This window comes from Chelmon rostratus, chromosome 14 (genome assembly GCF_017976325.1).
Source record: "Chelmon rostratus isolate fCheRos1 chromosome 14, fCheRos1.pri, whole genome shotgun sequence".
NCBI classification, from domain to species: domain Eukaryota; kingdom Metazoa; phylum Chordata; class Actinopteri; order Chaetodontiformes; family Chaetodontidae; genus Chelmon; species Chelmon rostratus.
In genome coordinates this window covers 19,816,083-19,838,688 of record NC_055671.1, presented here as the reverse complement: position 1 = coordinate 19,838,688, position 22,606 = coordinate 19,816,083, and the positions used below count along the sequence as shown (strand labels likewise).

At 40.5% G+C, this 22,606-nt stretch overlaps 2 protein-coding genes across 4 annotated transcripts; both read right to left on the bottom strand.

Annotated features, from left to right (window-relative positions):
* Positions 1-70: 70 nt before the first annotated feature.
* guca1d (guanylate cyclase activator 1d) lies at positions 71-9,062 on the bottom strand. Its single transcript, XM_041952799.1, has 4 exons — positions 8,620-9,062; positions 4,701-4,850; positions 2,974-3,061; positions 71-2,288 (listed from the first exon to the last, which is right to left on the bottom strand). The coding sequence occupies exons 1-4, from the start codon at positions 8,812-8,814 to the stop codon at positions 2,164-2,166; spliced, it is 558 nt and encodes a 185-aa protein (XP_041808733.1). The 5' UTR covers positions 8,815-9,062; the 3' UTR covers positions 71-2,163.
* A 3,263-nt stretch (positions 9,063-12,325) lies between these two features.
* On the bottom strand, positions 12,326-21,316 carry dub (duboraya). Of its 3 annotated transcripts, none has more exons than XR_006007402.1 (7): positions 21,181-21,316; positions 17,501-17,590; positions 15,621-15,689; positions 15,170-15,238; positions 14,838-15,071; positions 13,302-13,942; positions 12,326-13,094 (listed from the first exon to the last, which is right to left on the bottom strand). XR_006007402.1 is itself a non-coding variant. In XM_041952588.1 (7 exons), the coding sequence occupies exons 1-7, from the start codon at positions 21,184-21,186 to the stop codon at positions 13,068-13,070; spliced, it is 963 nt and encodes a 320-aa protein (XP_041808522.1). In that variant the 5' UTR covers positions 21,187-21,316; the 3' UTR covers positions 12,326-13,067. The 3 variants fall into 3 exon arrangements, 1 of the variants encoding a protein (XP_041808522.1); XR_006007403.1 differs by having other exon boundaries at positions 15,170-15,235; XM_041952588.1 differs by having other exon boundaries at positions 13,475-13,942.
* Positions 21,317-22,606: the final 1,290 nt, after the last annotated feature.

Genomic DNA, 22,606 nt, shown 5'->3' with positions numbered 1-22,606 from the left:
AACATGATTGGTTAAAACAAACTTAGTGTTTTACAGGACACATTTTCACTGTAAAATCTCTATTGCACTATAAGAATTGTTAGCACTGATGCTAACCTGCAGATCAGATCTGACTGAACATCTATCAGTTAGCGGCTTTAAGGACAAAACGGCCTCTTTTCCTCAACTCTAACCATCAAGTCTGAGTTCACAATCAGTTTTTACTGTCCAAACATTCTCCTCCATCGTCTTGATCTTGTCTCTCGCATATACTCACTCATATAAAAGTAAAAAGGTTTACAACACTCACATCATTCAGTAGACTCCTTTGAACTTCAAGATGAGAGACCAGTCTCACAAAACGGACTTAACAACTATCGCTGTACAGTAACAATGTCTACATGTTGTTGTGCATTCAAACATCGCTGCTGCTGGTGTATATCAAAAGATATGAAAACACATCGCAGCAGTTTAAAAGTTTCACTCAAAGGAAATCTGCAATACTTCAAAATAAAACCAAGTAAATGACAGTTTGAAGGTTGTACATGCAAGAAAAACTCTGCAGTTAGAGATGAATCACTCCTTGACTGCCCTGGTTTGGCCTGGTTTGGCCTGAATTGGCCTGGGTGAATTTGTGGACTGGTCTGGTGCCAGAGGAGCCGACAGATCAGTTTGTCAAGGATTATTTTGTCCTTGGATACACTGCTCAGCTCTGTGGTGGAAGGTGGTTTCAGTAGGTGTTTATGAAATGAAAGCTACTCTTTGAGTCTGGTTTTGTGTTTTAAAGGAAGCTTTTGGAGCCTGCAGTTAATATTTTCCTCCTCCAGCCTGCAGGCAGCTGGTCCTTCAGAAAAGAAACCTCTGTGGTGGTGAAGCTGTCTGTAAATCTGTAAATTATGGCTCAGGCCGCTGAACCCTTTACAGCATTAAGAGGATCAGCAGCTTCAGAGCAAAGACCAGCTCACTGCAGGACACACTCCCAAGCAGGCTGTGCTCACAGAGACGGGGCTGACCTCTAACTGTGGCCACCATCAGTGTTAATAAAGATATCTCAGACATCCATGCGTTCAGCAATACAGCTAATATCAGCTAAATAACATGTAAAATGCATAAAATGACGTTTGAAACAAAGAACCGTGTTCAGCTGTTCTGCCTGAACAAACCAAACTCTTCATACAATCTCTTGCTTTTTGTTTTCTGTGATTGTGAACTGAGTCTCTTTGGTTTTGGGACAGTTGGTCAAGCAAAACAAGACATTTGATGGACATTTTTCTCTCTTTTTTGACATTTTATAGAGTAAATGGTTGAGAATGGATTAATTTAAAAGCAATCGGCAGATGAATCGATGATGAAAATAATTGTTAGTTGCATCCTTAATGTAAAAACAAAACCATTAACTAATTTTGTTCATTTTTTTTGCTCAGTCATTCAACAATCATGTAAGATGAGGTCATCGCAATGTGACTAATTAATATGACAATAATATTTTTATCTCCCAGTCACACCTCCAACCAAATACTGGAATGTGTGCAATGAAACAAGTTGATCAGCACCATCTTCAGTATTTAACAACTGTCCTTTATGCCAGCATGGTTCTTGAATTTCATCGACCCAGTTTCTTCATCCCTTCTTCCACTTCCCCAGGTCTTTCTCTCTCTGGTGTCAATGAATTTGAAAGATTAAAAACCTTTTGGAATATAGACTGAACCTCATGAGCCTTGAATTTTAAGCAAAGTAAAGCAAAGAATAACATTTTGGAGAGAAATATTCAAACCCGAGGCTCTGTGGTTTTCATGGTCTACATGTTTTGTGCTTCATGTTAGACACATTCCCTCAAATCTGCCTGAAGTTTCAGGGCGCTGTATTTTAGAAGGTTTTCCGTACTCGTGCGCTGGAAAACAGAATCATCGAAATCTTCAGCTTTGTTTTCAAAAATGAGTTCCCTGTTCAACCTGATAAGTGGAGACGTCCATCGCAAAGCTCTACATTTTCAGCGTCCGTGGTTTCCCGCTGCCTTGCTCTGACCACAGAACATTAGGTGTGTTCAGGAAGATTGTCAGGAGGTGGAGCCAGTCTTTTCTCTTTGTCGGAAGGGGAGTCAAAGTTGATCATTGTTATAATTTAATAATATGATAGCATATAAATTAGTCTTTATCGTCCTGTTCCGCCTCCGGCTCTTCGCTCTCATCCCGTCCGGCCCTCCACGATGATGACTAACACCGGCGTCAGGTCCATCATTTTCTTCAACATGTCCATGATGTCTTCGTGGTCTTTAGCTCCCTCGATGAACTCCTCCAGGGTCATCTCACCTGAGGGGGCAAAAGACAGTTGAAGGATTTTAACAGAGAATGGAAACTGAATTGGGGCAACATTTATTCGTTATAGTACTTCACCAGGATAATCCGCTCAGTACCAAAACTGATTTTCAGGAAGACATGGGTACATACATTAACCCAAACAATAAAACAAGACCGCTAAAAACATTAGAATCACAACACTGCTGATTTGTGTTCTGATTTAGTTTGTTGCCTTGTTAGACCTTCCAGCTGAATCCAGATGGAGGCTCCACAATCGTGCTTGAACTTGAAATCATCACATTCTGTTTTTTTATGTTTTAAACAGCAGCCCGTCTTTTTTGGAACTGCTGTTGTAAACTATACTCAAACTTTGAGAAAGGCCAGTGCTGAGTTAATGTTAGCATGCCTCATGAGGCTGTAATGTTCATTACAAACGGTTGGTTTAATTAAAAAAAATTTCTACTCTTAGATGCTTATGTTATTAATATGCTAAGAAGCTAGCAAACCCCACATGTATGACTTTAACATGTTGTCTTGTGAGCAGGTAACAAATCGTAAAAATCGATTTGAGAATAGTTTGTGGTTTGAGTTTTGGTGCTAGGTTGGCCTATAGTCGTACTAATATCTACACTGCTGGTAATCATAGTAGCAGAGCCATTAGCATCATTGTTATTTGTAATATCATCTTGTTCTTTACCTTCTCCCTTCACATCGATCCTCTCAAATATAAGCGACACGATTTCCTCGGGGTCGATGTCTCTGTTTCGAGTGATGTCCTGGATGGCCTGCAGGGGGAGAAACACGCAGTCTGTGTCTGATAGAAGCCACAAAAACAGGAGAACAAAACGAGGCCAGCGTTTCTGCTCGATGTAAAGATTTTAAAAAAACCTTTGAAAGATCAGAATCTGCACTTTTTTTCTGCAAGTTTCTTCACGTATGTCTGAATGAAGGAGATGAAAATTTGATGAGTCAGAGATTATGAGAATAATCTGATTGAATGATGGATATGAAGCATCATTTTCCACAGAATAAAAATTAAATGAGAAAATCGTAAATGAAGTATTATTTGATCTTTCCATTTTCCTTTATCCTTTAGTACAATTTCAATTTCAGCTTTTGCATTTAATCTTTTCAGTTTTCTATTTTAAGATCTTAGATCTCAATTTTCAAATTACCATTTCGTAATATCTGTTTTTCATTTAAATACACAGTTTGCTTTTTCACTTTCCTCTTTTTTTGTAGCACTTAATTATGGCCTGATGTAATTTATTTTATGTGATTAATTCTGGTTCCTTCATTTGGAGCCACAGAGGATTTAACGTTCCACAGCAGACTGGACTGTCTGGTCGCACTGGTCTGAGGTCCACATTAACTGGGTTGGGGTCATTCGACCCACTTCCATCAGCTTCCTGTCGGCTGATAGATTGAGCTCATTCAGCAGATTAACACTCACGGTCTAATTTCAGAGCTAATCCCGCCCGGTTTTCTGATGGTGTGAGCAGAGCAGCAGCTTCAACACTGCTGATTCACTCAGAGCAGCAGTTTCTGTTGGTCATTGTACTGAAAGAGTTTCAGAGCTTCTGTTCTTCATGATAAGCTTCTATTTGCACCCTTAAATTCATTTAAAGTTATAAAATACATTTTACCCCTCTCTGTAATCTCAACTAAAGATCTCTGTCTTCCTTATAAACAAGCTGTAGCATCTGATACAGCTCCAGACTTTAGTTTGATGCAAACATTTGTCCCTCAGTGTGACTGTGACAACATATTTCAAACCGTATTTCTTTAAACTTCAATAGAGATCTGTGATGTACGCCACATGAACATCTGGAATGCATGTTAACACCAACACAGATCCAAAAATGCCAACCAAATTAGTTGTTGTAATACTGGTAAATCCTGCTATTCTATTACCAGACCTTTTTTAACCAACATTTGTTAACATTTAATCAAACTGGCGCCATTAAAAGTATGCTGAATCAGCTAATTGTAGTTCCTGTTTGCAGCGGTTTGGTTCTGGACAAAACGTAAAAACATGATGATTCTCTAGCAAGTTCTGAAGTGTGTGTTTTTCTGTGACTTCTGTGTGGATTTATGGACTTTTATTCTGGATGGAAGTCAAAGATAAGATAAGAGATCCTCAGGAAGCATAAGTCACGCTGTCAGAGTTTCATGTCTGTGTCTTCTCACGTGGCTGAGTTATGACTCTGAGAGGGAGTGAGAGTTTTCATTCACTTCACACAATATCTCTGCCTCCCCTCCCCCTCCCCTCGTTGGTGTCTTTCTTCTTGTCCTGCTGAGTGTCCACGTCTAATACAGACCAGATCCTGTAGTGTCACGAGGATTAAAATGACATCCTGAGCGATGAGTTAAGTTACCGAGGAGCGCAGTGAATATTTCATTCGTTGTTTGTTCGATTGTTACCGAGAAGATGGTCTCCAGTTCTTCCCTGTCGATCTTTCCGTTGCCGTCCTGGTCGAACAGTTTGAAGTACCACTTCAGTTTCTGGTTGATTTCTCCTTTCAGCATCAGACTGATGGCTGCGATGTACTCAACAAAGTCGATATAACCGTCCTGCAGGCAGAAAGAAGGGAGATCAAACCATCATGAGGCTGTTGGGATCAGTTTCTCACAAGATGTGTTTGTTTCTTTTTTAAGGTCAGGCCTTTTTTATCTGGAAGCTTCATCAGCTCTCCAGAACTAAAGCTTGATATTAAACCTGTGGAGAGAAACTGTCAATGCATCAAATGTCAGATTCGTAGTATTTATCCTGATTTATGGTTAAAATCAAAATTCTCCAGTTTTTTAATTTGTTCTTGTACGGCTTGTGTTCAGACAACAACATTTGAGAAGTTGCTTCAGTCCAATGACTTTATTTCTCATAATAAGATATAAAAAAAGCATTCTTTATGATTAATTGGTTGCAGGCATTAGGTATGAACAAAGCCACGCATCGTTTAAACTGTAATTACGAGCAGCTGAGTGGAAAAACATGTTCACGTCAGCTTTCCACTTGTATTTCTGTGTGGGAGATAAATTGCATCTCTCAGACATATCAGCAAACTGTTGTTTGCACCACTGCAGGAAGTTGCATCAAAATGAAATCCATTATTGATACCAAAACAATGGATTCAGCTCATTTTAGAGGAGCTATACACTGTTTTTATATGTAATATGTAACACAACAAAATAAAGTAATGTAAGATGATTATCTGGTGTGTCTGCACGGTGAGTGCTAAGGTTAACCATCTTGGGTTACAGCATGAACACAGATCGGAACTAGAAATTATTAATAATAACAGGTGTAATGTCTGGATTCGTCATTTACAGCCTGCAGGAGCTTTTTCATTGGTCAACTTCATGGTGGATTAACCAGGGACACCTCAAAACACACACAAAACTCGGAACTAACACCTGCTCACCTCGGACAAAAGAAAGCTTCATTTCTCTGCTTGAAACAGGACATGTCAACCTGCTGCCATGTATTTAGTCTAGAAATGTGTCCTTTGAAGGAGGCAGAGCTGCCATACTTGAACATTCACAACACACACACACACACACACACAAAACACACTTTCACCTATGCACAAATGTCTAGACTTCTCCCATTTAAATACACAAATATACAGGCACAAAACCTCTGCTCTGCCTCTGCTTTGATCTGTCATGTTGTATTACAGGATGTAACAGTTTGTACGTTTCTTGCACATAAAGTCTGCTGATTATTTGTCTGATATATCATTTAATCATTTTGTCTCTAAAAAACAGAAACTATTAAAAAAAAAGAGAAGAAGATACCCATCACAGTTTCCCAGAGTTCAGGTGTCATCTTCAAATGATTCAGTTCACGGTGATAGAAAAACAGCAAAATATTCAGATCTGTCTATTTATCACAAATAAAATTACCAGAATGATTTTCATAAAATGATGAACAGGATATGATAAAATCACTAAACACAATATTGAATTATCTCCCAGTCCTACTCATATGCATTTACTTGGGAATTATTGTTAATTTATTATATGCACTTTTCATGTAAGCACAGAAATCTTTGAGATTGTCTTGAGATGAAGAGATTGTTTGGTCATGAAAATGTGTGAAAAATCAGGGTAAAGTCATCTAAAAATCATGGAAACCCACAAAACCACACGCTCCAGTGTGTGCGAACCATGAATCAAACTAAACAAGCCGAGTTTTCTAGGAACGAACCCCACTGGAAAAACCCAACGTGAACTGCCTTGGACACCTGGTGTCCCTGAGCTCTCAGGATATTCTCACTGAACTTCAGCGCCACACACCCTGAATCCACTTAGTTGGACATCAACACACACCGCAGGGATAATAGCTCTGCATGCTAACACAAAGCCAATTAGACACAGAGCCTGTGAAAGTTCTGCTTCAGGCATCTTTCTTCTGATTCAGGGACTGAAGCTGATTTTAACAGTTTAATCTCAGAAACATTTAGTTTTGTGGCCAGAAAACATCTTAAAATGTCATTTTTTCAGTTTTAACTATAACTAAAATAACATGACTTCTGGTTAACCTTCAAAATAAAAGCACAGCATTTTAGTATGAAAATGTAGTCCTGGCTTCCTGAAATAGTTTGACCCAAGTAAAGGTAACTCAAGGTCTACTTACTAGCTTTTACTGAAGCTTTCAATCACATCTTCATCAGTTAATGGAGTTGTCACATGACTGAAATGTCATGCTTAGGTCACACGATGACAACTGAGCAAATTTCATCCACAGATGAAAACCATGACATGCAGTTTAAAGCTCAATTAAAAAGATAGTGGACCTTGAGTTAAGATTAGCAGATTAGCACAAAAAAGTTTAAAAGTTACTCATGTTTGTCTCTGATTTCTTTGTATTTGATTGTCACATGTAGACCTGCAACAGATTATTATTTTTATTGACTCATCTGCATATAACTTACTGTTTTGTCTGTAATATCAGAAAAACAACTCTTAAAATGTCCAGGACCCCGGAAGAAGCATATTCATGTTTGCTGTGCAAAAACCAAAGAAAAACCAGATAATCAAGACATTAGTCGACAATTTACGCCAAACTGTTTCTAATAAGAATTCATGTGCAGCTGTTCTGCGATGGTTCACAAGGAAAACTAGATGCCACATGGATTAGATCAACCAAATATTGCCGCTAAGTTTAAATATTTAAAATGTCACGACATCAGTGAGATTAGCCTCGGCTTCTGTGTCCATACTTTTCACCTCGCTGTGAACATCACACTATGCTGTATTAGGACTGAAATAACTGATGCATTTGAGTCACATGTGAACGAGCGTTTCGTTCCTAGAAGTGAAAGCAGCACTCAGAAATGCAGAAGCAGCTTCTTAAACTGAAAGTCAGACTAGAAATGTGCAGCTGGATCCTGAAGTCTCAGTTTGACTGAATGAAACAATCAAGTTCACTAACTTACTGTTTATTCAGTGGCAGATCTGCAGTTAGTAGCAGTTGTACAGCAACAGGATACTACACTGTCCTCAGAGCTTGTCCTCTCTCCCATCACTTTATTATTTTACATGTTTCGCTAACACTGCCTAAATATTACATGATATAAACATTTAAGTTACTTTCAAAAAACAAGTGGCCAAATCAGATTTCAGGTCAGTTTTATTTGACAGACTTATTCACTAGATTATTTTTAAGACACTTGATTCACCATAGAAAAATATAAATAAACTGCATTTATTTTTACTCTGCCTCTCTCCTGTTAGATGAGATAGAGCTGCAGAGATGGAAATATTATAGCATTCTTTTATTAAATATTGCATTAAATTTCTTAGATTTACTTAGATATGTATTTATTTGTTTATGTATTTTCACACCAGTCAGCACCACTTTAAATGTGCTAGTGTTAGTCAGAAAAATAATTTCCTACTGTTGTCCCTCGGCCAATAAAACAACAATCAAACAAACCCCATGTTTAATTAGAAACAGCAGAAATCAGAACATGAAGCAGCTGAACAGCTTCTTGATTCACAGCTGCAGCTTGATGCAGAAACAGGATCTGGATCTGGTTTTCTTTTCACCTTCTGTCAATCAGGGCTGACCACCAACAGAACTAAGACCATCAACTTTATTGTCCCGTTCATAACGACAGAAGGAGAGGGTCCTCTTCCATGGACTCCGCCATGTTGCACTGCCATATTTCTACAGTCGTTAGCAGCCACCGTGGGGGAGGGTGAGGCGAGTTCACTGGGTTGCAATCTACAGCCTCACTGCTAAATGCCACTACATCCTACATTAAATAATTTAATTGAAACCTTTGTTTTGAACCCCCCTGCTGTATAAGTGTGTGTGTGAGTGTATGAAACACACCCCGTCCATGTCGAAGGTGAAGAAGACCTGGTCCACATAGCTGTTGGCGTTCTCCGTCATGCCCTTCAGGCCCAGGATGGCCTTCAGCTCGAACAGTGTGATGAGGCCCGATGGAGACTCACGCATGAACTTGTTGTACCAGTGGTGCATGTCCTCCGCCAGAATGTCGTCCAGGTTCGAGCCGTGGTTCCCCATTGGTGCGGTCCTACAGGTGCACCGAGGCAGAAAAAGGAGATGGAGGGATTCTCCTCACCCTGAAGGAGAGGGTGAAGACCAGAGCAGAGGGTTTTACAAAAAGAGACCAAACCAGCAAATGGCCTCAGACAAGAACTGCAGGTTTTGATCCTCAGCGTTTGAATGTTTGATGGAATCAGCGACAATAAGAGAAGACAGAGAAGACAAAAAAATGACAAAAAGAGTTACAGAGGTTAGAAATCCCAGGCGTCTGCAGAAAAGCCAGCAGGCTTCAGCAGCAGGAGCCGCCCGACATCCAGGCTGCAGTCACTCTGCAGCCAGAGAGCAAACCTCAGGACTCTCTAACCCTCTTAGGTCTTGGACAAACCAAGGAAGCACCTAAAATAACTCCCTAATGAGCTCAGGCCGTCCTGCTGCAGGGTTCTGCTGCCAGAGGCCGAGCCAAGAAGCTTTACCCTGCCGAGTTCAGGTGACGGAGTGGGCCTGGCCCTGGAAGCAGGATGGTTATATAACAGACTCACCTGGGTGTCCTGGTTCAGACGAGAGGTTCCCCGCTGTGACGCCATCACAGGACGTGTCCACCTGAGGAGGCGACTGACTGACTTTAAAATAACGGGAAAACCTTCAACCCCAACCTTCATCTCCTGTCCACTGAGCAAAAGTTAGCTTAAAATCCTGTGAGCTCCACGCTGAAGAAATCTTCAAATTAACTCATTTCATTCGGCAAAAGAAAACAAAAGTTTAGAGTTCGGTGAGATCCTGGATGGAGGACCGGATCTGAAGACTTCGGATTGGACTTATTCTGTTTTATTTCTGTCTTTTCTTCTGTGCTGACATTCAAGCACTTCGTCTCAGTTTCTGTGCAGCCGCTCTCATTGTCAGTAATTGTAATAGGCTCAGAGCTGCTGGTATTGATCCAGTTAAACCATTTAAACCCATATTGACAACACCAGGTGAATGCTAGGATTCTGATGACTACAAAGGTCATCACGATCACTGAACATTAGAAAAAGTTGAGACAATACAGAAACATTACTGGATATTTTTGACACCAAGAAACCTTAATGACTAAACTCATCATGTCCCAAAAATATTCAGATGTCTCAATAGCCCAGCATTTGGAGGACAGTCTAAAACTACACAGGTTACACAGAAACAAAATCAGCCATGAAAGAAGCATATAGTTACGGGCCCAAGCTATGGAAAAATAAGATATAATACAAACAACATTAAAACATCAAAAGTGCAGAAAGACAAATCTATAAATCTGTTTGAATATTTACAAAACTGGTGAGTTTATCTATGTTGTCCAAAAGAACGTAATATTGCGAAAATTGAGGCCATCAGGTTTTAAACTGGTAGATCGAGTGTCGTGTCAGATTATCTAAATTACGTTCATAACACCTAAAATCAGAGCAGGATCTGAGCATCAACAGCTTTACTGAGAAACCATGAGTGTCAGCAGCTCGTCCTGCCAGAAGGTTAAATCAGAGCTGAGCTTTAATTAGACAGTGGAAAAGTCATGTTAGTGATTCAGAAAGTGATGGAAGCTTCCATTAACATGCTGAAGGACTACAAACTAAATTTAGCATATAGCCTGGAGCTGCTGGCATGACTGGAGACTCAGTCTGATTATTTTATTTATTAAATAACCACGATGAAATACAGAGCAAATAGAGTTAAAATTCAACATTCTTACAGCACTGCCATCTGGGACTTGTAGTTGACTTCTCAGCTGATTGTGGAATCAGTGGCATCTTTTAAAACACTCTTCAAATAAGCTTTTTATTAATGGCAGCACTTTCCAAACTGTCTTATCTGTTATATTATTATAGTTGCTTTTTATCTCATGATATCTTTGGCATTTTATTCTGTTTTATTAATGTGATTATTTTAAGTATCTGATTTATTTTACAGTCCTGAAATGTTTCAACCCTCTCTCGACCATGTGAAGCACTTTGTAACTTTGTTTTGAAATATGCTGCACAAATAAAACTTCTTCTTTTTTCTTCTACATCTTGTTAATTTTACTTAACTTCTTATTATCTTCTTCTAATATTGTTATTTTTGTTCTGCTTCTTCTTATTATTATGATATGCTTTCTTCTTTAGATATATTTTTAAATTATTATATTATTATTCTTTTTCTTCTTCATGTACGCTTTTGTTCGTCTTCCTATTCTTCTCCCTTTTCGTCATCTTTTTCTTCTTATTATTTGTTTCCTCTCTCGTCTGTGACGCTTAATCGTTTATGAATGAGTGAATGTTTTCTGCTCGGTGTGTCAGTGTTTGAACTGGTGGTCTCCATAGAAACTGTCTGTGACAGTCATGTCACAGCAGGAGCCCTCAACACCCTTCATAACCCCGTACGCACCCAGCATGCCTCTGGGCTCCGGGTTTGCAGTTTTTGGCAGTGAATCTTCAGTTTCCACACTTCTCTCGTTGATCTGTTTTATTTCAGGCAGCAGTGAGACTGAATGTGAGTGTATCAGAGGATCAAACTGATTATCCAGAATAAGATTTAAATACAGCAAGCAGCCAGGTTTCCTCCTCTCACCGCATCTCCTTCCAGGTCCTTCTTTTCCAGGTAAAAACCCTCAGTAGATTAAGAGCTACTGAATCGTGTGGAGATGTGCCAGCTGTGGAAATCCTCTTGTTATCGCTGAGCTGTAATTCACCTTTTCAAAGGCTGTGACATCAGTTGTTTTTAAATGAAGGTGTCTCGTATCTTATGTAGAGTTAACATCACAGGGCTGACCCAGAGCAAAAAGTAAACCCCCCACCAAAAAGAGAAATATTATAACCTATGAATAAACATGTTAAATGAACCTTGTTTTTAGCCATAAAAGCTTCCCCTGTTCTTTATGAAGAAATCTGTATGAACAAATAAACCAAAGCAGCTGATTGGCACCTGTACCCTGGATTCAAGTTCATGACTTCAGCCCCCACATTTGTAAAATTAGTCAACATGTTTTACATCTCTTTGAGGTCCTTTGTGTCTGTAGTTATTTGTTGGGAGAGTTTAAATTTCTTTACTCAGGTGCTGTACCTAAGTACAAATTTAAGGTACTTGAGTATTTTCATTTTATGATGCTTAATACATCTTCAAATTTCAGAAGGAAACTGCATATATCTGACACCTGACACACTTTATATATGTTTATATAAAGATATATATCTATATGTGTGTGTGTGTATAGCTACACATGTAAATATACATACATATATACAGATATGTGTGTTTGTGTGTGTATATATATTCCCATATATATATTTACTTTATAAATATACTATATTTATATATATATTTACTTTTGATACTTTAAGTACTTAAACCTGAGAATACATTTGTGGTTTAGTAAAATTTTGAACGCAGGTCTTTGCCTTATAACTAAGTATTTTTGTACTGTAGTACTCATTTGAATACTTCTTCCACCACTGCCAATCCTGAATATGAAACAAGCTAAATTCTCAGAAGATACACAGGACATTAAAGAGCAGATGAACATGAATTTAGCCAAAATATGTATTTTAATTCCAGTTTCAGACTTAAAGGCACAATGTCACATACCCCGTTTTAAAACTTTGCTTTACGATAAAATTTACAGTTTCTTTACCTTCTGAGTCTTTGCACAGTTTAAAACAATAAAAAGTTCAGAGGCTGGTTTTGTGACAAAGTATTTGTTTATGAGTCTTTGGAATAAGGCACCAGGTGACCCTCTGAACACTGTGACTGAGCCAACACAGAGACAAAATTACATGAAGACAGGCGTGTTTGTTGACGCTTTGCATACTGTTGCACAGAAAGCTTCGGTGCTTTAAATAAATGTACAGACAGCAAATATCACACATCGCCATCGTCATCATTATCAGTCACAGCTCTGAGGGCACCGGACAGCAAGAAAACATGAGCATGAAAACGATAAAAACACATTATATTCTTAAAAAAACAAACAAATCCAGCGCTGCAGTGTAAAAAGGCTTTGAATAGAGGATTAGTTAAAAACGAATTCCCATCAGTCGCTTTCAGGAGTTTTCTTGTCAAGCTGCACTCATCGTGAGACAGGAGAGAGAGAGTTTCAGTCGGCTTCCTCGCTTCATCAGAGTTTCGTAAACGTTCATCTGCACAGAGTCCAGACTCTCAGACAGGCCTTTTCCTCCAGGCCGCGCTGCAGCAGGGTCTCCCTCCCAGCACCCCAGGGGCTCAACATGGCTGCAGTGCTCCATCTGTGACTTGGCCATACATCTGGTCGCTCACCGGACTGAACACTGACTTGCCTCCTGTGAGAAAGAAAACGCAGCACTCACACCTGCAATAGTTGATTTTCTGTCCACTTGTTTTTAGCAGAAACAAGCAGTGGACACAACATTGACATATCATCACTTTTTACGCTCATATCTTGAACTTGTTAGCAAACAGTTGCTTATTTCCACATCTAGCAATTATGGAGCAACATGATCATTCATTTGGACTTATGTTTGTATCACCTGATGAATGGAAGTCCAGTGTTCCCTCTCTTTTAGCTCTGGTTTTGGTCTCTAGCCACTGCTGAAGGAACTATCTGGCTCTTTAGCTGCTAAATGCTGCACTATGTTCACCAGCCAGCCTGTTTGCTGCTGAGCAGGCAGTGCACAGTGGCAGTATGGAAAGCTGGAATCACCTGGGTCTTTTCTTCTTCTTTGCAGTCTGTGTTTGTCGCTCCTTCAGTCAAATCTTCTTCCTTTTTTTCTTCAGAGTTTTTCTCCTCCTCCTCCTCCTTTCTTCCTGATGAAGATCCTTCTCCCTCCTCTCCTCCCTTGGATCCTTCCTCTGCCTCCTCCTTCTTCTCGTCTTCCTCTCCGGGCTCGGCGCTGATCTCTGAGCGATCTTCTTCGTGGGACTCGTTTTTCTCAGGACACGTTGAAGCGTCTGTTTTATCCTCCTTCACCTCGTCTGTTTGACCTTCCTGTTTGAAAAGCTCTCCTGCCTCCTCCTTCTCGCCTCCTCCTGGCGTTTTGACTTCTGGTTCACTTGGCGAGCTCAGAGACACATCTCCTTCACTGTCGGCGACGCCAACCTCGTCTCCACTGCTGGACTTCCTGTGGCGGCGGGATGGCGGGCGTCGTCGGATGGAGTGGCGAGCTCTGCCCTGGAGAAGGACCAATGGGAGTAGACACAGACAGGTGAGGTCATTGTATTCAGATGCTTCTCCTGAACTCATAAAGCTGGAAAGTGATATGTTACCACCAGGGGCAGGTTCACAGACTTTTGAATGAGGTTCAGACTGGGTTTTTGAAGACGGGGAACATTTCTAAAATATGTTAAGACTCGTTTAAATCCCTGTTTTTTGAGTCTCTACTGTAATAAATTAATGCCAATGCCATCCTTGGCCACCCCTCGCGACCCTGTTACCAGGGCTGGCGTACAACGCAACAGCGATGACCCACAAAACCCTCCCTGAGTCACTGAGTCAGTCGGTAGTGGGTGGACCTCCAAAGGTGGCATGTCAAAACTGCATCAGTTATTACAGCTTCACCCTATCAGGATTAAAAGCATATTTCAACATCTTTTCTGTATTGCTGGGAGTTAGATGTTAGCTTAGCATGAGATGTGTTTAATGTGAACATTAGGAAGAATGTGAGCATTTGACGACGTTCATGCCGAATCCATCATGTCCTGAATTGGATGATTTCATCTTTCTCATGTTGCTTGAGCTTTGGGATGGGATTTATACTGTTTTTTTTTTGTGTGTTTGTTTGTTTTTTTTATCATCTTGTCCGAATATTAGAACAATTTCCAAAATGTCTAGTGTTTTTTGGATCTCCAAACTGAACCTCTGGATCTCTTTGAGATGATTTTGGAATTAATCTTAATTTTAGAAATTTATCTGACCTAAGACCAGGCTTTTACTCTGGGAGGCTTTTAACATACTGGCTCAGTCCATCATGGGTCACTGAATACATCACATAAAGTGGACCAATAAAAATGCTGGATTTGACACAATGAGGAGAATGGTGGAATCATCCTTTAACTCACTGACTCACCTTGATGTTGGCGTTTGACAGGATGGACCCCTCCTCCACAGTGGGAGGGGCTTCAAAGGAGGCGGGGCCTTCCTCTTCTGTTACAGGGCTGGTGGGGGTTGCTGCAGAAGAACTGATTACCGGGGTAGCTGGGCTGGAGCCGGGGGAGGAGGGGGGGAAGGTGTGAGGCAGCAGTCTGAAGCCAGGGCTCTTTGGAGAGAGCAGCGGGGCCGCGGAGGGGAGAACGAGGCTGGCCTGCACACAGAGAGTGATGTCAGTGTGATGTCAGAGTGCAGCTCTCCGTCCACACCAGCAGAGAGCAGCAGAGTCCAACAGAAACCACCTGGACTCACCTGGAGCTTCTCGATCAGAGCAGAGTTCCTTTTAGCAGCAGGTACAGGAGAGGTGACGCCTGGTGACTGCTGAGACACACACAGACACACACACACACTTTAAAATCAGAGATAGGAGGAAACAAGCACACCTGCTTGCTGTCGTCAGGTGTTAGTAATATAGCTTAATTGAAGGTTCATTTTATAGATTAACTGTATGTATTGTATATTTAAAATGTACTCACTTGTGTGTTTAGGTGGGAACTACATATTACTGCACACATTACCTGTAGTGCTAATAACTGTTCAGTACAGTAAAGGCTGCTAGTTCTGTTTTGTCAACTTTTGTAGTGAACTTAAGGTTAAATTGATTTTGATTTAATTATAATTCTGGTTGTTGGTGAGGTCAAAGGTTCCATGCAAACACAACCTGATGTTTCCATAGGTCTCTCTTTCTGTCTCTCTCACTCACCTCCTGGTTGTCTCCATGTGTTTTGGGGAGCTGTAAGGAGCGAGGAGGGCGGCGTCTGACCGGCTTCTCCTGGTAAACAAACCATTATAATTTAGTATTAATCCGCTACTAATGTGTGCACCTGTACTTGGTGTTAATTACTGTAATTAGTGTAGTTAGTCTTAGCTTTAGTCACAGAAAACCGTCATCAAATGATTAGTTGACAAAAATGTTGGAATCATTTTAGTTTAGTTTTAGTCAAGAGAGAAACATGCCGTCTTCACTTAGAGACTATTTTTCCAGAGGGCTGATAGAGAGCTTCATCACATGGTGCAACAGCAATCACCTGAAGCTCAATATCAGCAAAACCAATGAGCCTGTGGTGGATTAAAATGTTTCTGCAAAGAAGCTACAAATTGTACAACACGTCTTCAACCCGGCAGCAGAGAAGATCTACACAATCAGCACAGTTTCCCAAGATTAACGTCACCAATTCAGTTCACATGTGAAATATGGTCACAATCTGCCCTCCTGTTCTATGAGACTTTTTTATATAAAAAAAAAAGCATATTAACTCTCGACCCTGTGACCAGCAAATTCAATCCAGGTCAGCCTCAAGTCCAAGTGAACGTTTATCGCATGTATCACATTCATGAGAATGAGACTGACGGACAACCTGAAAACATGTAATACCCCCAGCCACAGCTGTCCCCCTCCATAGGGACACCGAACGACCACACAGACATAATACGCCCACAAAGAGACGCTTTCATGATTTCACACGTTATCCAAGATAAAAGCCACAAATGTATTTCTACTTAAGCACTGCTGTAACACACCGTCAAGCTGTTCTTTGTGATTATGTTTCTTCATGTTTTGTCTTAAAAATGTCATAAAAGGGCCTTAAAGTTATCGTCACAAAGTGATGATTGTAGTTTTAGTCCGTCAAAAAAAGTTTAGGGCTCCCAGCTGTGTAAACCAGATCAGATAAAACCAGTCAGTGAAACCTTGTTCCTGTTTCAGAAACATGCATCACGTGTTTGAGCCGCAGGGAATCATAGAGCATTAGGAAACAGTGTCATGAACAGTTAAAACACACACACACACAAAGTGCTCATTTCCTGTTTCTCTTTTTCACATGCTGCTGTTGAAACGCTGCAGCTCACTGACACATGACTGAGACATCTCATCACAATATTACGGTGGTTTTCAAACATTTTGCATCCAGAGCACATTAGCAGGCAAGCCATAATCTCAAGGCACACCTGTATTCACAGCCTGTGTTATCCACTGTAAACGTTTATCTTAATTTACTAATGCCAAATTAAGTGTGACAAAACTGTATTGCTCATTCAATATGTATGAACACAATAATTCAAGAATTCATTTGAAACATTGTAAAAAGCGCACTGAAGCAGCAACACACCCATTTAAACCACACACGTCAGAGTAAAGACCAAATAAACAATTAGAATATTCTGATATGAAATAACTTCAATAAACAGCTGCTATTTGTAACTCCAAATGTCCTACAGCCACAGATTATGAAACAACAGGTCCCTGGACACAGACATGTAAAAGACGCCCCTCTCCTCGTACAAAGAACTAAATCCCCCAGACTGGGAGAGACACAAGACAACACCAAACAGCGCACCTCTTTTTGCTGCTGTTTTGCATGCGTTTGTGGTCGTCGTTTTTAGTCTCTTTCTGGTCTCTTTAGTGTTGTTGTAGTCATTTTAACCCTTATTGTAGTTGTTATGTATCTCTTTGCAATTTTGAGTCACTGGTAACACTCACTTCATGTGGAGGTTTTGGCACAGAGGTCTACCCCAGTAGGACATGTGTGTATTCTGGTGTGTGTATGTAATTGCTGACATGCAAGCATAAGGCACTGAACTCACCGTTTCAGGTCCAGCAGCATCGTGTGGAGGAGCCGAGCCTTTGAATCTTCCCGCAAGCTCAGCCACAGAGCGCCGGGATGGAGCCTCCTCCTGAGGGAAGGAAAGACGGAAGGAAAAAGGATACAAGGTAAATATCTGAAATCAGTGAGGTGTCTGAAGATTGAACATCAGAGAAGACCAGTGCAGCTGTTCAGTCCCTCCACAGGTAGATTTGACAAACTAAAATATCCTGCTAGCCAGAGTTTTTCCTCCTTGAATAAAGGTTTAAAAATGATAAAAAGATAAAAACAAGCATGTACTAGTACTACTCCTACTGCTGCTGCTATTAATGTCCTAGCACCTTTACTACTACTGCATCTACTACTATTGCTGCCATTGTTAGTGCTCGTCCCACCCTGTGCCACAGGTTGCTTTCTGTCTGTGGTGGCTTGTCGGCGGCATTGTGACCATGTTAGGAAGGAAAAGGCAGCAGGTCATTACAGACTCAGCTCCGGTGCAACATGAAAACCTGCCACACGTTTCCGACCTGTTAAATCTAACAACACGTGGAGGAATAAAAGTGGGCTTGTTTTTTTCTCTCTGAACCGGAACTCTTTGTGCTAAGCTAGGCCAAACCTGCCCTAGTACAAGGATGCTAACATGGAGGGGGTGGGGTTTATAACCTATACTGCAGCAAGCCACCAGGGGGCGATCGAGATGTTGATTTTGAGGAGCTATCATGTCGTCCATCTTTATATACAGTCAGTGGTTACTAGTTACCATAGTGGTAGTTTGTACCTTGCAAACACAAGGACGTGTTTAGCCTAGCTTAGCACACAGGCTGGAAGCAGCGGGAGATGGCTGAAGTAGCTCGACTAAAACATACAGCTGTCTGACATTTCTTATTTCCGTCTACTACTGCTGCTCCTCCTCCTGCCATCGCTGAACTGCTGCTTCAGTATTCACCATCTGTCTTTATGGTTGGATTTTGCCCAATAGAGGCAACAACAGCGTTACGATCCCTCACTGGCTTCCCACCGACAAACTGTAACATGTGAATCAGACAGACTGAAAACAAAAATATCAGCAACTTCAATCCAAAACTTTTTTATCAGTGCAAACACATGAGGACGGCACAAGTCTATTAAAGGATCAGACAACTATACACACACACACACACACACACACAGCTGTTGACGTGAGCTTGATCCACGTCCATTTCAGCTGAAGGTCTCACATTGCTGACATTCAACAGATAATGAAATCACATCGCCTGGAGGACACACACACACACACCACATACCACACACACACAGTCTTGCTCATTCTTTCCGCAGTGTGTACTCGACCTACAAACTGAAGGCAGAAAGTGATGAAAAACAACCGTTAAACCACTTCCGCTTTCTCAGTGTGTGTGCGTTCACCCCCCGAAGTTTTTCAAGCTAAGAATAGCTACTATTCATACTGTTTGATACAAAACATACTTCATATTTACTGTCATATTTAAGACACAGTTTCCGTAGCTGTGGGGTATTCAGATTGATTATTATCAACCACCATTATGTTTGTTTCAACAACCACAGCTCCCATGAGGTTTAGTGCAGACTAAAACCAAGATTAAAATTTGTATAACTAAATAATGCAACCTCAAAAGTCAGCTTGCTCGCCTCTGCGTAGTTGAATGTCGACAGCATAAAATTGGTCACCTACGTTTAAAACTTTGGAAAGATTCGAACAGGCAGAGAGTCACCCTCGGTGGTGTTAGCTGAGGCCAAGATCCTTCGAGTTGAAAATGGCACGATTAAACTGAAAAATAAATTTTTATCCTTAATTATTTTGTCTCCGCTTTATGAATTGATGCTTTGTTTAATATCAGAGTATAATAACAAGTGCTCGAGTTGGAAGAATGATCACTGTATTTCTGATCATTGTAATTCTAAATCAGAGATATTCTGACTTCTACGATACTTTCCACTTTCCTTAAGGCCCCTCCACACTGCTCTTGTTTTAAATAAATGCAGCAGAAATCCACACATGTATTTTAAAGTATTTTCAATGTATATCAAAATTGCATTTACAAACTGATATTCAAACTGACTTGATTCAAAACTGCACTTTTTTCAACAGGGAATCATCTGTAGCCAGTCAGATGGCTCTGTCAATTGCAGCCAATCAATAAGCGTTGAGAATATGATAGATCCAAGACGAAGGGCAGGGCCGAGAGAAAAAGGCGCAATTACAACTCTGCAGCTTCAGCGCCACAGATAGCGTCATGAATTTGTCAACACACAGCACAGTTATGCTACGGGTATTTCAGAGCCGTGGTCGGGGCCACAAATTAACTTACGCAAACCTCAGTCAGATAAAGAATCAGTGAGTCAGGCAGACTCATAACTAAACAACAGGCCTTAATATAATCCATTTATTTGTTAAATGCAAACGGAGACACAAAAAACTGTTGTTTCTTTTTTGATGGAGCTCGGCTAACAGTTGCCGCTGCCTCCAGTCTTCATGCTAAGCTAGGCTAAACGCATCCTCGATGTATCTCTGTATTGAACACACACAGATGAAGCTGATATCGCTCGCAGAAAACATGAGCATATATCTAAATGTTACAGTGTTCCTGAAGAAAAACCCTGGCATATATCTCAGTAATGTAAAGTAAACCAGAGTAAACGTCTGTGTTTCTGTAATAATTACCAACACGATAACGTTTCATAATTATAAAACTATGTTGATTTGTCATTGTAGACTTCAATGAATGTGCTGTAAGTGACCGGCAGTAACCTCCGGGTCAGTGAACGCTCTCACTCTCTCTCACACACACACATGCAGTATGTTGCTCTGCAGGCTATTTCATTGTAATAAACTTCAGATAAATAACATGGACCCCACACAACGAAGATAAATTTTGCAGATGTGTTTTCTTTCTTAAAAATCTGGAAAATGCTCAATAAACAAGTTTTTATATTTTACAGATTAAAAAAGTTATTTTACTTGTTGTATCTTACAAAACTGATATGTTTTTGCTATTATGCAACATGTTTCATGTGTTGTATAATTTACATTTTATCTGTGGACGTTGTCGCAGTGAGAAATGTCCTCTGATCCACAAACACGTGGTGCATTTAAGTGCTGTTGCAAAGCCCCGATATCCGGCTTTCGTGGGCATACACGTTTGTGCACTATTGAGTGAAAAAACTTTTGCCAACCAGATATTTAAATTGCTAAACAGCGAAAACATTTCTGAAACGTTTTACACAATAAAATGCAGAAATGTTTTCACACTGCCGAAAATACACATGTCGCTATTCATTAACTGCAAAACATGCAAGATTAATGCATAAATACAACTGTAATAAAAGGACTAAATGACCTGACGACACCACACGGACCATGTTGATGAGATCGGATTCAAAGTTTGATTTTATCTGTGCAATCGCTCAGCACACTCTGCCAAAGCTAACCTGAACCTGAACCTGAACCAAATGAATAAATAAAAATTTAAATTCAGAAATGAACATAAATGATTTTGGAAGCTGACTTGAGTGAGAGTGATGAACCGTCTACAGCAGCCTCATTAAACTGTTTACTCCTCTGTGTTTGGCTTTTCTCCAAACTGCAACAAAACAAAGACAACAACCAAACACACACACACACACACACACACACTGAGCAGTTAAAAGTTAGAAGAGTTTTACCTCCATCCTGCTCGTCGTCTGTTAGCGGCCTCGATTATGTCGAGTATGTGTGAGTGAGAGTCCTCCTGCAGGTTAAATATAGACCGAGAGTCACTACAGACACATAGTGAGAGAGAGAGAGCAGCTCATGTTCTGCCTCCTGTTGATCATCTCTCTCTCTCTTTCTCTCTCTCTCTGCAGCTTGTTCTGCAGCCTCATGTTGATTCATCAAATGTGATTTTAGAACGTCCACAACACCACACAAAGCGGTCAGAATAACGTGAAAACAAACGCCAATGACAGGAAATACCAAGTGCTACTACAGCTGCAAACAGTAATATAATCCAGTCAATACCAACACTAAAGAGTCGACAGCTATGCTAGTAGCTCTGTTACGCTGTACTTAAACACAGTGATGCTTTGAGCTAAATGCTAACATCAGAATGCTAACATGCAGATCTTTAGCTGCTATAACGTTTACCATGTTCATGATCTTATTTTAGCATGTTAGCATGCTAGCATTTGCTAATTTTTACTAAACACAAAATATAGCTGAGGCTGATGGGAATGTCATTATTTTTGCTGGTATTTGGTCAAAATCCAAAACACTGGACGCATTAAAAGGGCAACCTGGTGATGGCGCTAGATGAAAAGTCCGAGGATCACCAAAGTTAATACAATTCATCCTGTGGGGAGCATGAATGTCTGTACAAGTGTCAAGATACTTCACTAAAAATTTTGACCAGCTGGGGGTGCTAAATTAATAGTTAAAAAGATTCATCCTCTGGTGACCATGAATATCCAAACCAAATTTCACGGCAATCAATAGTAGTTACTGAGATCTTTGAGTCTGGACCAAAGTGATACACAGGCCAACGTTGCCGTCCTGAGAACCAGATCCTGGAAGCCAGTGCAGTGAGACCAGGATGTGAGTGAAGAGTGGAGTTTTGATACTTCTGTTGGGTCAGATTTTCATTCTGTTTTTACATACTGTACATGCACTATAGACCAGAACGCAATGCAACAGTTTTGACAGAGTATTTGCTCAACAGCACAACAAGTGTCTCAGAGTTTGACGACAGCGTTCCAGTTATAAAAATAGCACAGCTCAGGTGTTTCTGTTATTTCGTCTACCTGCTGTGTATTTTTCTGATGTTGTGATACTTAGGGTGAAGAGGAACCTGCAGCCTGTTCTGCAGGATGCCTCCTGCGTTCTAACGGGAAGTTGAGTCACTGGAGAAGAGAAAATTTCTTCTTTCATTTCTCCTTTTGTGTTTCTTCACTTCTGAGTTTTCACCAACTTAACACTGGTTGCATAAGGAGAGAATGTGACACCGACAATTCTGGTGAATTTAGGGGAGGACAGAGGAACAGACTGCCACCAAAGTGACTGATTTTTAAATGGGGTTTTGAACGGAGGATGTTCGTTACCTCTTGCAGGCAGCAT

Coding starts and splice junctions, on each gene's coding strand:
- dub (XM_041952588.1), bottom strand. Junction 13,943..14,837: donor TGTCAAACGCCAACATCAAG/GTGAGTCAGTGA, acceptor GTCCTTCTCCAG/GGCAGAGCTCGCCACTCCAT. Junction 13,095..13,474: donor AAGAAGAAGAAAAGACCCAG/GTGATTCCAGCT, acceptor TCTTTCTCACAG/GAGGCAAGTCAGTGTTCAGT.
- guca1d (XM_041952799.1), bottom strand. CDS start 8,814: ATGGGGAACCACGGCTCGAACCTGGACGACATTCTGGCGGAGGACATG. Junction 4,851..8,619: donor TCACCTTCGACATGGACGGG/GTGTGTTTCATA, acceptor TTCTGCCTGCAG/GACGGTTATATCGACTTTGT. Junction 2,289..2,973: donor GATCGATGTGAAGGGAGAAG/GTAAAGAACAAG, acceptor TTGCCCCCTCAG/GTGAGATGACCCTGGAGGAG.